Raw genomic sequence first — 16,379 nt, forward strand, 5'->3', positions numbered from 1 at the left:
TCTGATTTTGTTTAGCTCATTCCATGTGTTCATGGTCCTCCATCTCAGTAAGAAAAAAAAATCCCTCAATGACCACAGACATTCGGTGGCATAATGAAACTTGTTACTAATAAGAGGTTGGGTACTGCGTGAAACCCAAATGACTGCATGCGGGTTCTGTTTTGATCACAGCCTACTTAGAAGAGAGTTTAAATTCATGCAAAAGACGGGTGCATCTCAAATAGTCTCCAGCAATCGAGGGACGAGCTTCAACAAAACAGCAAGGACCAAACTATTATTTCTTCTGAATTGGCAGTACAGCAGTGTGGTAAGAACTCCTTGTAATGCCAAGGTAGAAATTTGCATTGTGAATAATAACACCTAAAAGACAGTGGGATGAAAAACTGGATTTCTATTTCCTTCGTGCAGATACCAATTTGAAATATGAAGATTGTAATTCTACTTCTTTCTCTTCTGGGGCTGACATTCTCCTTACCAGTAAGTAGCTTTTAATCTACTCAAGCTTGTTTTGGTAATACTTATACACCTGGGAAGCTATTCTCCCTAAATCCAAGCCTGCAGCAGCAGTGGAACTCCCAGAGCCCAACATTCCATCCACATGCAACTTGGCTTTGTCTATGCTGGGATGCCTTCCCCAATTAGGAGGCAACTTTCATGCTCCAAGTGTTGACATTTAGGTGTGAAAATATCCATTTTTCAGACTTTTCTGGTAATCAGCATTTCTGCATACCAAATTGCAGCTTTCTGGCTGACTTGAAAGTACTCTAGTCATTTTGGGATATATCTTTCCCTTTCCCAAAATTTCTAGGGAGAGGCTTACAAATGTCTCAGTTTCACACTTGTAGTAATCAGGGGACTGCAATGTGCCAAATGTTAGCTTGAGAATGTCTCTTTTCAGACTTTTTCTGGTAACTGGTCCCAGGCTACGTGTGGCTTTCTGGGTGGCCTTGAAGTACTGTAGCCACATGGGTTACAATTTGTACACACACACACACACTTGAATGAGAGGCGCAGAAACGTCCTGTTTCCAGACTTTTATAGTAGTTGGAGTGCCTTGAACTTCACAAGTCCCAGTTTGTAGAGCTCTAGTTCACTGGGAAGTACCCAGACAATTCTGATACTTCAGTGAGTCAAGCAGACAGTGAGGGGTGTGTGTGTATGTTTGTTTGCAGAGACCAAGAGCACCATGCACATTTCTAAGAAGATTTAGAAATAATATCTCCAGGGAAAAGATGGTCTGCTTGCATAATTTACAGCTAGGTATAACAAAAATAATAATTTAAATAACTAACCATTTGCTGCCCTTTCATGATGTCCAAAATCAGTTGCCTGAGGTTGCCCGAACAGGTCTTCTGTATCTTTAAAAGTTGTGGAGGGGGGAAGGGAGAATTCCACCTTGTGGTTTTTCCCATTACAGGGTTGCAAGAACACCTGCACTTGGCTGACTTTCTCTTCTCCTAAAGATACAGGATCAGTCTCAGGCCATGGACCTGGCAACCCTAGTGGGAAATGGGATGCTCCTTTGCAGCATGCATGCACGCACGCATGCACAGCTGATGTCAGTCGTGTAAGACCACCCCCAGAAAATGTTTTCATTGCACACATTCCACTCAAGTCAGTCAGAGTGAAGTTAGTTTTGTCTATACCACATCAAAACATAGTATTTCAGAAGAAACCAGTGGACTGTGAGTAATTGTGGGTGACATCGTGTGTACCTGGATTCAAAGGATGGGGGTGACTGTGTTTTAAGTTGGTAATGTCTAATGTCCCCCTACCCTGGTGTAGTGGTTAGAGTGTTGGACTATGGCCTGAGAGACCAGGGTTGAAATCCCCACATAGCCATGAAGCTCACTGGGTGACCTTGGGCCAGTCACTGTCTCTCAGCCTCAGAGGACAGCTATGGTAAATCTCCTCTGAATACTGCTTACCATGAAAACCCTATTCATAGGGTCGCCATAAGTCGGAATCGACTTGAAGGTAGTTATTTGGAATTTGGACCCTAAGAGTGAGTGAAATGAAGCTCCAATCTATTTTGGTGTACTACATCTGGAATGTATTTATTTCCTCCATAGGTAAGCCAGATGGGCAGACCGCTTGCTACAAGTAACAGCAGAGAGGTAGGTGGGGTGTGTGTTGGTGCCTGCATTTTCTTTTTTAAGGATATTGTATACCTCCACATCACCTGTATGAATTGGTTCATTAGCTAGATAAAAGCTTGCCAAGATGACAGAAAACCATGACAGAGAATGGCATAGGTTCTCCGGTCTATATATAGGCTGCATACATGATGCACACCATACGTTTTAAAGCACATTTAAAGCACATGCTCTCCCTCCAATAAACTTGGGGACTATAGTTTGTTCAGGGAGCTGGGAATTGTAGCTCTGTGAGAGGTAAACTAGTTCCCAGGATTTCTTGGGGGAATCCAAGTCTTTTAAATATGCTTTAAATGTATGGTGTGGATGCAGCCATGTGGGCTGTTGGGTTCCTTTGCCGCCACCACCTCAGGTCACTCCAACTATTGCTACTGGCTAAGCAAAAGGCAGAGGACAGCCTCTTCCTGTTGCTGTAGCATTGTTCAACACTAACCCTGAGTGCACTTCTGGCTGAATTTGAGGGAGAACTCTCAGTGTAGGAGGCTGAACAGCGGAACACTGGAAAATCCTTCTCTCTTACCAGTGCTCTTCACCCATTGCTGGTATAATGGGGTTCCTGCCACCCTCTGCTCTCTGATACAATCAGAACAATCATAAAATGACTGGCTGCTCAACAGACATTTTAAACTAACTCCCATCAGCTCCAGCCAGCATGGCTAGTGGCCAGGTATGATGGGAGTTGTAGGCCAACATCTGGAGGTCACCATGCTGGCTACCTTTGAGGTACATAATTAAACCTCTTTGCAGCAGCACAACCCTGTGTATGTTTACTCAGAAATAAGATCCCGCCGTGTTCAATGGAGCTTCTTAGCGAGTGTGTTTGGGATTGTAGCCTTAATCCCACTATTTTCATTGGAACTTAAGTAGCTGCTGTGCAGAACTGCTGCCCAAATAAATACTTACATTTTCAGAGCATCAGAATTTTAGGTTTCCTGAAAATATTTAGCTTCTTTGATGTATTATTAGTGGTGACAAAGATTTTGCATAATTATAAGGGTTAATCCAGGTGTGGGTATGAGTGTTATTATGCCATTTATGTTCTTTTCTTTCTTTTGTACCAGCCTGAACATTTCCTAAAAGCCTTTGTCAAAACATTTTATTTTATTTTACTGCTGTTCTGTGGAAATTTTGAATAATTTTCTGTTAAAATGAGCTGTCTCCCAGGCTTAGTGCATGTGTGCATAAGAAACTGCAAATAACTACAGCACTTGGGAAACTTCACAAATAACTGTGTATCGTACTGTACAAATAGTTTACATCATTTTTCTGATTATGAATAATTCAGATACATCATATATTGTGTGAAACTGTTCTATGATTCAATTCCCAGATATTACAACTGATGCAAAGATACATGGGGAATGTTCCACAGCAAACACAGGTACTGCCATATAATCTTAAAAACAAAATCATTGCAGTGCAACAAATTGATAAAGAAATTTCAAGTTTTAATTGTAGTCAATCACCATACCTTTAAAGTGCTGTTATACCACTTTAGTAGTCATTCAGAATCCTGTGAACTATAGTTTGTTAAGGGTGCTGGAAATTGTAGGTCTATGAGTTCAGTACTTTTAACAAACTACAGTTCCCAGGATTCTTTGGGATAAGCCATGGCTGTTAAAGTGGTATAAGAGTGCTTTAAATGTATGGCGTAGGTGTGACTTGAGTTGTGCTTATAATCTGACATCTCAAGATAATTTATGTTAACTGCTACAGAATTAGATAATGAGTTTAGTTCTGTATTCCTGTATGCTAGCTATCATTGAGCATCACCGACTTGACATTTCAAGGCTAATTTGATGGCTCAGGAGTAGGGTTGCCAGGTTCAGGGCCTGAGACTGATCCTGTATCTTGAGGAGTAGAGAAAGTCAGCCAAGTGCAGGTGTTCTTGCAACTTTGTAATGGGAAAAACCACAAGGTGGAATTTTCCCTTCCCCCTGCACAACTTTTAAAGATACAGAAGACTTCTTGGTTGTCAGGCCCGGCCTCCAAGAGGTCTTCTGTATCTTTAAAAGTTGTGCAGGGGGGGAGGGGAGAATTCCACCTTGTGCTTTTTCCCATTAGAGTTGCAAGAAACTTGCACTTGGCTGACCTTCTCTTCTCCTAAAGATACAGGATCAGTCTCAGGCCATGGACCTGGCAACCCTACTCAGGAGAAGCATCCAGCTCAAATTACAATGAGGAATGGAACAAGAAATTGGGAACAGGGTGTTTGAAATGCAAATGCCTCTCTCTCAAATATGGTTGCCTCACTTCAAGTTGGGCAAAAGCCACTCTGAGCTTCTCCTAACTCAAACTGGGGCTTGCATCCCATCTCTACTCTTTGCAGCTGGAGATTTGAGTACAAGACTAAAAATCCCCAGCTGCAAATGACAGCAGCCAAGGAGAGGACCAGGTATGCTGTGCTTGCTAAGGGAGGTAGAGAACCAATAAGAAGGGGAGGGGGGTCTATCATCTGGGGTTTGCAAGCATTTCTGTACTTTGACATTTTTTGAGTGCATGCAAAATCCTGATGGTTTCTGAGGCAAACAGGTGAGTGTTTGCTCATCTGTCGGTATAATCCAGAAGTCGTGGATTCTAATCCTTGCATCAAATGAACTTTTGCATCGCTACTATTCATATAGACCTCGCCAAATGGTCCCAGGGTGGGTTACAAAAATATCACAATTTAAACAAGTACATAGCAAGTGTTGGTTCTTACCTATAAAGCCCTTAACGGCATTGGACCGCAATACCTGGCGGAACGCCTCTCCCGCTATGTATCTACCCGCTCGCTGCGCTTGACATCGAAGGCCCTTCTCCGGGTTCCAACGCATAGCGAGGCCCGGAGAGTAATAACTAGAGCTAGGGCCTTCTCAGTAGTGGCCCCCGAATTATGGAACAACCTCCCTGACGAGATACGCCTGGCGCCTTCTTTTTTATCTTTTCGGCGCCAAGTAAAGACCTACCTCTTCGCCCAGGCTTTTTAAATTTTAAATTTAAATTTTAAATGTCAAATGTTAATTTTAATTTTTTTTGTTGCAATCTTGTTTTTTATATGTTTTATAGTGCATTTCATTTATACTCACTTGTATTTTAACCTGTTTTTATTGTTGTACACCGCCCTGAGAGCTTATTGCTAAAGGGCGGTATAAAAGCACAATAAATAAATAAATAAATAAATAATAAATAGCAACACAGGAAGCAATTCTGTCGATCCATTTAGTTTAGTATTGTCTACACAGACTGGCAGCGGCTCTCTAGGGTTTGACACAGGGTTCTCTCCAGCCCTACCTGGAGATGCCGGAGACTGTAGCTGGGACCTTCTGCATGCAAGAAAGAGATACTCTCCTATGGACTGCAGCCCTTTAATTTATATTAAAAGCATAAAATAAAACCACAAAACTAACTAATAACAAAGTTAACAAAATGGCAGCACAGACCAGAAGTGCACAGGAATGCAAGAGGAAAGAACACATGCACTCAGCTAAAGGCCTGAGTAAAGAAACGTGTCCTGACCAATCATCAAAATGCTCATGAACGCATTCCATGCAATCACACTAGTTCAGCAAGGTGGTCCCAGTGCTTTCACCACGACAACCACAATGTAATGCGGATTTATTTTTCATTATTAGAACTGGAAATCTTGGGGAAGTAGTGAGGGCATGTCAGAGGGCATGTTTCTCTCAGAACCGAAGCAATGAGCAAATATAAACCTGCTCCTTTTTTTCCTTTATTGAAATCACATACTTCATTCTTAATTTGTGTTCCCAACTTGATGGTAGCAAAGGGCAAGGTCTGGGCCTGGACTGCCTCCAGCAAAGCTGGTTCCAGATCAGAATCCATCAGCAAATCAGGGGCCAAATGAGGTAAGAAAGAAAGAATTCATCTCACAAGTCACTGTTGTGCAGTGTGTTTCCATGGTAGTTGGTACCACGATTTTAGAAGTGCAGAGAGAGAGAAATCAACGCCAGCTGTCAGGTCCCAATTGCAGACCTTCTGGCTGTGGGGGAATGGCCAGTGGAACTGATCCAGCTAGGTCCATTAAACAGGATGCTGCCGGTGGGCTCATGAACACATTCATAGAAATCCCAAGCCTTATGGTCTGAGGAAGAAAATGAGAAAAGTTGCAGCTGGCAGATCTGTTATAAAGGCTCAATTTCTAGAGGGAGGGTGGTGCCTTTGCAAATGTAGCTTCTGTTATTGTTATGGCTGGCTTCATATACGTCTGCTATGTGTGGTTCAAAAGAAGAGAACTGGGCCCTGAATGGGAAGATATTTCTCTCCATATTGCCCGTGTTATTTGTGATACTCAGTTGACTGGGCAGAGAGGAAGTGAGATGGATTTTAAAAAAAAATCAATTCGCCAAAGTCAGTGGTTCCAGCCATGTCCCCCTGACCCTGAGGGGTCAGTTGGAGGGCTGAAGATAATAATGGTTATTCTGGGTCTGTGCCTAGTTCATGTTCCTACAGCAGCAAGTGGGGTACTGGTGGGTAGGGATGGGCGAGAAATTCAATGCAGTTCGCATTTAGAGTTGAATTTATCAAATCTGCACTTCCAAAACAAGTTCTCCAACGAAGCAATGCTTACAAAAATGCATATATTGTGAGAAAGTGTGCACAAAATGAATATATTGGTGAAAATAACATAAAATGCATTATATTAGGAGAAACTGCAGGCAAAAAATGTGTACGTTAATCAAAACTGCAAAAAATATTTTTTAGGAGAAGTTCCCACTAAAATGCTGAAGAATTTTCAAATTCCTGCAGAAATGTGGAGAGCCAAATTTAAGATGAGAAAGATGAGGAACGGAGAGAACTGTAATTGACGGATCATTTCATCTCTAGTGAAGGGTCAAATCTGTTCAGAATCAGGACTGTGACTAAGGGATGCTGAGAGTCCCTATTGTGCTTGAACTTGAGTGTTTTCAAAGCTAAATGCCCTTCTTCTAAAGTCATTTATTTGGGAATAAGTCTCATTGATTTCCACTGAAGCTGCTTCTGAATAAATGCTTGTCTGGGATTACAGGCCAAGACTTTTCACCATGGCTGACTGTGGCTCAGATTTCAACTAAAAATATGGGAGATAAATTTTCTATATTTCATGATCGATACCTTGATCATTTAAGCAATGCTATCCATATTACTTACTCAGGCTTTAGTTCTGTACACATCTTACTTAGCAGTAGGTTGCATCGAACTCTGTGTAGACATGCACTGTAAATATGTTTCACCATTACTAGCTTGCCAGATTATATTTTTTAAGTATGTGTTGATCAGTGTGATTCTTTGTTGCCTTTGGCAGGTTGCTCCACTTGAGTGGACGTTTGCAAATTTCCCAGTTATTTCCAATTCCCCACAAATCCCATCAGAGCTGGGAGGTCCAAACATGCAAGTAAGAAAGCTTCATATACTGTTATGACCTGTTTAGATATTCACTTGAGCCATCCTAAAAGCAGATCAGAAATGCATTCTGCTTGTAACAGAGACTGGAGTGTTATTTTATTTCAACATACAGTCCAGGGATGGGGAACCTGTGGTCCTCCAGATGTTACTCAGCTCCAACTCCCATTACCTCTAACCATTGGCTAGGTCTGATGGGAGTTGGAATCCAAAAACAGCTGGAGGGCCACAAGTTCCCTATCTCTGATATAGTCAGGAGTGTAGTTGTACAACGTCATAGGGGTGGGTGTTATGGACCCCTTTTTGGGGAGCAGGTCCCCCAGCAGGGTCCCTATGTACGAGCTAATCAGAATGAAAGGGAAGTGTGTTAGCCACTGAGAAGAATCTTCTCACTTTGCTAACAAAATGCTTCCTTGTTCTCTTGTGCAGATTGGAGCCAATCAGAGTGAGTCAGTCACTGAGAAGACTCTTCTTAGTGTCTAACACACACCTTCCCTTTTATGCTGATTGGATCCTAGGGAAAGTGGGACATGGCAAAATACCTTGGTCTCCCAAATCCTAGTTACCATACTTGGCTTCATTTCAGAATTCTTAAAATCAAAACATTTCTGGCAACTTTTAGCCCCCAGAGAGAGAGATTGAGCAGGGGGGACCCTATGCACACAGCACTTTATTTCTGGTTCTATAATTGTGAAATTGCAAAAGAGATGGTGAATCCTCAGGGTGTGGCTGGGGGGGGGCATGGTAGATTCCCTTGAAGGGACCCTGAACTTCTGAATGTGCTACTACACTACTAGATATAGTCCAGTTACAATATACCATATTTTAAAAACAAGGACTTTATTTTACCTTTTCCAATGTTTTTAAATAAAACTACAGGATACATTGTCCTGATTCACAAATCATGCTATGCCAAACTATAGCTTAGCACGAATGCATGAGGGCTCCCATAGAGGAGATTGCAGCCACTTTACTCTTTCCCTGACATTCTGCTGTTGCATTGAGCTAAGCCATAATTTGCTTTAATGTCCCTTCTGAACAGCTCATGGTTACAGCTCATGGCTAGTCTGGAGAGAGCTAAACCACGAGCCCACATTTGGTAAGGCACACTAAGCCAAGCCATGGTTTATTGCATGGCAGCGCAGCAGCAGAACAACTGGGAAGAAACAAAGCAGCCACAGTCTCCTCTCCTGGAGCCCACATGTTCACCCCTTCACACTAAGCCATGACTTGGCTTAGAGTGATATGGGAATCAGGCAATTTGCGTTCTTTACTATGCTGTGAAACATTCATTATGAAGTCACTCAACAATGTTTTAAAAATGAGAAGGCCAAATGACGTGATCACCAAGGACCAAACTGAATACTAAGATACTGAGCTATTATTTATTTAAATTATTTTACCCCACTCCTCAGCCGAAAAGGTTCCCAGAGCAGCATACATATTATTACGAGCAATACCTACATAACTGCAATTGGACAAAGAACCTCCAGTTCATTGCACTGTGTCTTGAGGTTGCATGATGTCATATCCAGAATTAGGGTTGCCAGGTTCAGGGCCTGAGACCGATCCTGTACCTTTAGGAGAAGAGAAAGTCAGCCAAGTGCAGGTGTTCTTGCAACACTGTAATGGGAAAAACCACAAGGTGGAATTCTCCCTTCCCCTGGCAACCAAGAAGTCTTCTGTATCTTTAAAAGTTGTGCAGGGGGAAGGGAGAATTCCACCTTGTGGTTTTTCCCATTACAGTGTTGCAAGAACACCTGCACTTGGCTGACTTTCTCTTCTCCTCAAGATACAGGATCGGTCTCAGGCCCTGAACCTGGCAACCCTATCCAGAATACTCTATGAACATTAGAATACAAAGAAATACTATACCCAGCAAATGTTTTATGTACTGTGTTATGCTTTTGCAGAAATCACTTAAAAAACCTCAGTCATTTCTGTCTTACAGAACTTGCCTGCCTTTAATGTACTACCACTCACCCAGATGTTCCCAATGGATATTAATTCTGTAAGTTCTTTTTTTAAAAAAGGCATGCTGTTTTATATTGTTATGAGTTTGGGGGGATCGAATGGATGATCCCTGTAGGTCCCCTTCTAGCCTCTGATTTGGAGACTTGCGCATGGGGGGAAAGAAACTCACTCTGTTAAACAAATAGAGTGGCCAGGTAGGATAATGGGATTATTGGTTGCCCAGAAACTGCTGAATGGGCCAGGGAGACCCATTTGTCATTGAAACTCTTCTGGAGAGCATCCCCCCCCCTTCCTGGAGCCCAGGACAGGCTTGTAGTGTTAGTTGTGTCTGGAGAATGCTTGGAGACTGGAGGCAGGCAGAGAGACTGGCTCTCTGCACCATGGCATTTGGGGTGCCTCCTGTAATACAGATGGAAAAGCTGGATATTGGACTGCTGATGCCTTGAACCCCCTGCATCTTAAGCTCAAGTTGGAATGTGTGTAAATAAACAAACCATATTTCATAAAGACACCGCAGTCTCTGCTGACCTTCTTCCCAAAGGAAAACAAACCCTGAAGGAGCGCAGGGACCCTTGAAATCTCACCGCTCGGAGATTGGGGAGGTGTGCAACAATATATCTGATTTCACTGCAAGACAGTATCTTAACAAAAAGAAATCAAAGAAATCTTTCTGGTTTCAGTTTGTGTTGGTCAGGGCTAAGTTTGTTTTATATAAAACTGTTCTGGAATAAGAAGACACCATTACTGGTGCTCTTAATGCAGAAATTCTATTTATTTAAAAGAGTTAAAATATGTCATAATCACCTATTGCCCCTATTTTCAGGTACCTCTATCTCATAAAATCAGTGTTGCCTTTAAGGAGATGTTGATGTCTTTTTTCTAAAGAATTGTTAGTGTAAATTGTTATAGTTGCTATGCTCTGGGGCTCTAATCTCTCTTTTCCTGTGCAGAAGCTGGGGGGGGGGCTTCCTAGTAGGTGGGTCACTGTTGCTTACCGGGAGGGAGAATGAGAAGGGCAAAGCAGGCAGGGAGGTTGGTGCAGTGCAAATGCACCAGCAGAGCCAATCCAGCGTTCCTACCAATGTATTTCCACCACACTGACCTCCTCTCCACCTTGCCTCCTAGTAAGCGACAGCAATCCACCTGCCAGGAAGCAAGAGTCGCAGCTCCACCCCACCTAGTGAGCTGTTTCTGCTCCCCTGACCTCGAGATCAAATTAGAGAAGGAGTGAAATTTCTCACAAAATAATTTTCTGATAAACTTTCTGAACGTTTTCTTTTTTAAGCTCCTTTTGAATTGTTGGAGAATTCGTTTTGAAGAAAAAACGGCCACTGAAGCCCCAGTCAAGAATGTGGTCCCTGTCTGAATAAGGGCCCGTGTCAGTTTCCTGCCTAATCACCCACCCTTCCCCAAACACCAACTGAGGGGAGGGGGACTTTCCTGGCCTGTGGCTTGTGGCTGCTCAGACTGACATACTTCTCAGAAGTTTCTGTCTGCTGCATTTCCCACTTTCTGCCCACTGTTCTGTTGGTGCTTTTGTAAAGGAGCCAGTGCCCAATTTGTAGGCTTCTCGTTGGAGACCCGCATTGCCTGACACAATCTGACATTCTTAACATTGACTCAGCATTAGTTTAGTGACACTATCTGTAATGCTTGCTGATTATAAGCTGGTCTGGGCAGGAGGCCAATGCCTTGGCAGCATAGCCTGTGCCCCTGTCATTCATCTGCCATGTTTGGCCTTAAAATATTTAGTTTTTGTCAGATCTTAAGATATACATATTCATTTCAAATAGTGCAAAGATATGTTCCTTTTTTTCTATTTCTGTATTTGTTCCTAATAGTTTTAAACTCTTTCCTGCTTTTTATGTAGCTTGCTGTTCTGTTAGGAGCATTATCCACAACACAGACACTGCCTGTAGCAGGTGGTGGAATGACTGTACCACAGCAGCTGCTGCCGTCACAACCAGTAAGTATTTTATAGTACTTTGAGGCTGTAATCCTGTACCCTCTTTCCTGGCAGTAAATCCCATTGAACTCAATGGGATGTACTTCTGAGTATGCAAGTATAAGATTGCACTGTAAACAGACTAATAATGCAGTCCTATATGCCTACTCAAATTGAGCCCCATCGAGTTCAGTGGGACTTTCTCCCAGGTAAACATATATGGGATTGCACATGCTGGCGAATATTTCACATCTGTCTGCACTATTCACCCTTCCCTGTTTTGGAATTTAGATGCTGGGAAAATACTCAGACAATACTCTTTCAGAAAATACTCTTTCTGGATAAGCCAGTGCAGCAATAGATTGGAAACTGGGATGCCAATGATTGCTTGCTTTATTTCTGTGGCACCATCAGCGTGCATAGCACTTTACAGATAACAAGAGGACGGATTCCTGCCCCATGGAGGTTACAATCTAAAATTCAACACAGGAGAAATGACCAAGGAAGGAAGCGTAGGCAGGGGCAAATGGTAGTGGTGATTTCAGCTGCATGTGCACGTTGGCTACCCCTGTGCTAGCCAAATCGCCTTCATGCTGATTTAAATATAGTAATGGAATCTTTAACTTTTAAATTTTGTCAAGGTAATACCAACTCTGCAAGCAAAACTACACTCCTTTATCCAGCTTAACAATTCACAAGATTATAAAGGCACTGTAAAAGCAGATTTAGCAAGCAATGAGCAGCGAAAGTGGGCAATTGTGTCTTCAGATTAATGCAAAGCCAATTTCCCCATCAGTCTTATCTATAATTAACCAAAACTATTATAGTTACCTAAATGTAATTATGACAAATTTCTTGCAGATGCTTCCAATTATATTTGCACAAATGGGGCCACAGGTAAGAAGCGAGACTAAATGATTTTTTGCCTAATGAATCACTTGGGTTTTTGAAATGTCGATGTCCTCTCTGGTTTTTTTCTGCCTGAAAAATGGCTCTTCATAAGCCCTGTTCAAGGGGTAAAGAACCTGTGGCTCTCCAGATGTTGCTGGACTACCCAGGATCCCTATCACTACCCTATTCTCTCATTGCCCTCACCAGATGAGCAATCCACATTAGGTGAGAGGGGAGTGTCCCATCACATTTCCTGCCATCCTTGCCCCCACTAGCCACATGCTGGTGGAACGTCTGAACTGGGGAGCCTGCCCTACAAGTATAGGCTCCCTGTGTAATTTAGCTCCTTCAGGGCCTGGCAGGGGATGTGACAGCAGGGGTGGGGCTAATGGGCATGGCCCCACGTTTTCCCATACATTATTGTTAATTGTGTGAGGTGCAGCGAGGCAACGGAGCTCTAGTTTATTAGAGAGGTCCATTCTCATAACAAGGGGTGAATGGTAACAAGGTCTTAGTGGAAGAGCACTTGCCTTCCAAGCAGAAAGTCCCAGGTTCAATACCCAGGATCTCAAAGTAGGGCTCAGAAAGATGTGTCCGCTGCTGGTGAGTATAGACCAGGAATTGGACCCGTTGGCTGTTGCCGCTTCAAAAGCATTCCGTTGACCTTACAGGCGGCCTTGATTCAAGTTCATTCTTTGTCTGCTATCCATTGCTTTTGCCGGTCCGATTTTTTCCCTCCTCAAAATATCAATATTAATTTCAATATTTTGAAAGGAAATATCAGTATTTTTAAAGGAAAATATCAATAAATGAAAGGAATGTTGGTAAATGAAAGGAAATATCTATGTTTTGAAAGGAAATATCTATGGTGTGAAAGGAAAGCGGATTTGCCCCCTCTGCCACTATTGTAGGCTTGGCTTGCTTTCTTCCCACTTGGAGTGGACTATTCAAGTAGAGTGGGGGTGGCACAGAGAGAGAGAGATGTACTGCTGTGCTGTGTTGTGAGTAAAATCAACAAAAGAACAATATATTCAAGGAAATATTCAAGGGGTAAAAATACAGTGTTGGGGGGGGAAAGCAATGAAGTTAGGCACAAACAGGATTGCTCTGCAAAGATGGAGAATATGCAGACCACTGAAAAATCTGGTGTTAAATCTGAATTTAGCTGAATCCTCACCCATCCCTAGTATAGAGAATATTGAGGTACACAGTCTGATTTGGTACAAGGCAAACTTCCTTCCTATGTTCCATCTTTGAGATAAATTCATAGAGAAATTCACAGGGATAATTCTTCTTTCCTAGAAGTGGCAGGGTCCTTTTCTTATAATGCATACATAAAACACAAGCAAGGAGATATCAAACAGGGTAGATGTGTGCTAAGTAGCTAGGAACTAGTATAGCATAGTGGTATTTTGCTAACAGACAGAGCTATGAACACGGAAGCCCATTTCAGATTTTGTCTTCACCATAAAGTCATGAACCAGCCTTAGCTAATCCACCACCTCAGGCTCAGCGTCTCATCTGCAAAATGAAGATAATACAACAGCTCTGCAAGGAAGATAACTGAGATAATGTTTGTGAAATGCTTTGGAAGCTCATAATGCAGTATAGAAATAGTAGGTATTGGACTTATTACTGATGATGATGATAATGCCTGTCTTTATTGTTATTTGCCTCATCAGAATGCTACTTCTAGTACCCAGTTGGTATCTGTTTGGATCTGAATTTATTTTATGTATGTGCTGTTTTTGTTTTAAACTGTTTTTAAAATATATAAATTGTTTTTATAAATGCAATTGTTTTAACTGTTTTGTATATTTTTATTGTAAAATGTTTGAGGATATCTCATGGAAAATGATTCATAAATGAAATAATAACAATAATAACTTTTAGTAGTATTAGTATTCCTGTTTAATGTCAGTACTTTGTGGACCTTTTAGAATTATCATATACATATTTCTATAAATTGTCCTTAATTTTTGCTTATACCATTCCCCCACCCCTTTTCTCCTTTTTTGGCCCTCTAGGGTGCAGTGCTCAGTTCTGAAGAAATGGTAAATAGTTCACTCTTTAATTTCTATCTTCATTTTATAATATGGTTGGTCAGCATCAATACCAAGCTGTTTCCAGCCCACCCAGTTGGTGTGGTACCCTAACTTCTATGGCCTCCACTATTTAAGAGAACTATGAAGCATTCATAGCAAGATAATGGGTAAATTTCATGCAAGTGGGGGGAAATGGCAGAATTTGGTCCTGGTTGCAGGATTCAGCACCCCTGAGTATTTCAGTTTTCATGTTTAATCAAAGCAAGCCTCTATCCCAGGAGTGGGAAACTCATGACCAAGGTCCAAACTGGACCGCCAGTCTCCTCAGGCCAGCTCCCTCTCCCAACTCATGCCCCCACCTGATGATGCTCCAACCTTCACATACCATAATCAGCTGCCTTATGTCTGTTTCTGTGTATGCCCATTCTCGCCACACTCACTTCTGGCGCTGACCCCACCTACTTCTGGAATGTGAACTCCAACAAGTTCTGACCTAGGTAATGTGGACCTCAACAAGACCAAGGTTCCCTGCCCTTGCTCTAGGCCAGCCCTTCCCAACCATTGGGTCCCCAGATGTTGTTGGACTACAACTGCCATCAGCCCCAGCTAGCATGGCCAACGGTCAGGAATGACGGGAACTGTAGTTCAGCAACATCTGGAGACCCAAAGGCTGCTTGAGTCCTTACATCTGTGAAGAAAGGCTTTGATATGTGGGGACAATGCCTTACTCTGATTCTTGGTGTGTGTGTATGTTGATGTGTATGTGTGTATATATATGCAGAATTCCCGATGGGCAAGGTGTTTCAGTGACTGGCCTGGTTCATTACCTATGACTAGAAAAAGCAGGACTTAGTGGGAAATATATGGAAAGTTACTTTATTTTACAAGATTTATACACTGCTTCATTAAAACCTCTAAGCAGTTTACCTAAAATAATGTAAAATATTTATAAGAAAATACATATAAAATCAATAGGCTTTAAAAAACCGGTAGACATAATAAAATTATCAAAATACAGATAAAATCAACAGTTTAAAAAACAAATATGCATAACAACATTACATGTCTGAGTAGGCTTGCCTAAACAAAAATGTTTTGTGTGCACAATAGTGTATAGGTCACTGAATCCAACTGTTCTTGGGACAGTATTCAAGATGTAGGAATTCCTGCAAGCATAATGGATAAGAAGACACCCTCTACATTCTCTCTCATTGTTTTCTCTCTCTCTAATGTCCAAACTGGTTCTCTCTGATCTTTGCTAGTCACTGAACATCCTGACAAGTGTTCCATTGCTTTCCCCCCTACGTAGCAACCGCTTTCACAGATTGTTGGGGTTCTTGTCCCTGGAATGCAAGGAGGATTGTTCCCTTCAGGCCAGGCTGGGGCCCACCTTGAAGGTCTTCCAGCAGGCCAGGCTGGATCTAATCAGGGCAACCTACCATTTCCGGAGGACACAGCAGCAGGCATCCAGAAGGTATTCCAGACAACAAATTATGGCTTGAATGAGGCTGCAAGTGGGTCATATCCAACCCCCTCTGGCTTCAGACAGCCAGATGCTGAGACAAATGGTGTGTTTGTGGAACCGACTGCTGGCGTGAACATGGAGCCAAGTGAACTTCGGGAACCACCTACTTCTCTTGTAAGACTCGATAAGGACAATGACCAAAAGCAGCAGCATGGTCTGTCTCGATCACTTATGAGAGGAGATAGCTATGTGCCAATAAATGCTGTGGAGAGGAAGCCACTGAAAGCACCATAGAGGATGAATATCCAATATTGTGTATTCTGTGTATTGTATATCACGGGCAGAGGTGATAATGTGTACGTGATAACTGTGGTTAGATTTGGGCTGGGGGTGGCAGGAGGATTTTTTTAAAATAAAAAGTAATCATTATTAGTTGGAAAAACAGGAAATTCCCATTCCACAAAGGGTAACTCTCTTTTATCAGCTGAATAACAGCCTTATAACAATGCTTAGCAGCATAT

General features: G+C 42.2%; 1 protein-coding gene across 1 annotated transcript; it reads left to right on the top strand.

The window, feature by feature from the left end:
• Positions 1-423: 423 nt before the first annotated feature.
• Positions 424-16,152, top strand: AMTN (amelotin). Its single transcript, XM_061620324.1, has 11 exons — positions 424-477; positions 2,073-2,117; positions 3,487-3,537; positions 5,921-6,004; positions 6,612-6,614; positions 7,441-7,530; positions 9,490-9,549; positions 11,383-11,478; positions 12,319-12,354; positions 14,376-14,402; positions 15,703-16,152. The coding sequence occupies exons 1-11, from the start codon at positions 424-426 to the stop codon at positions 16,150-16,152; spliced, it is 996 nt and encodes a 331-aa protein (XP_061476308.1).
• The last annotated feature ends 227 nt before the right edge of the window (positions 16,153-16,379 follow it).

Source organism: Rhineura floridana, chromosome 1, assembly GCF_030035675.1.
Source record: "Rhineura floridana isolate rRhiFlo1 chromosome 1, rRhiFlo1.hap2, whole genome shotgun sequence".
In the NCBI taxonomy this organism is placed as follows: Eukaryota; Metazoa; Chordata; class Lepidosauria; order Squamata; family Rhineuridae; genus Rhineura; species Rhineura floridana.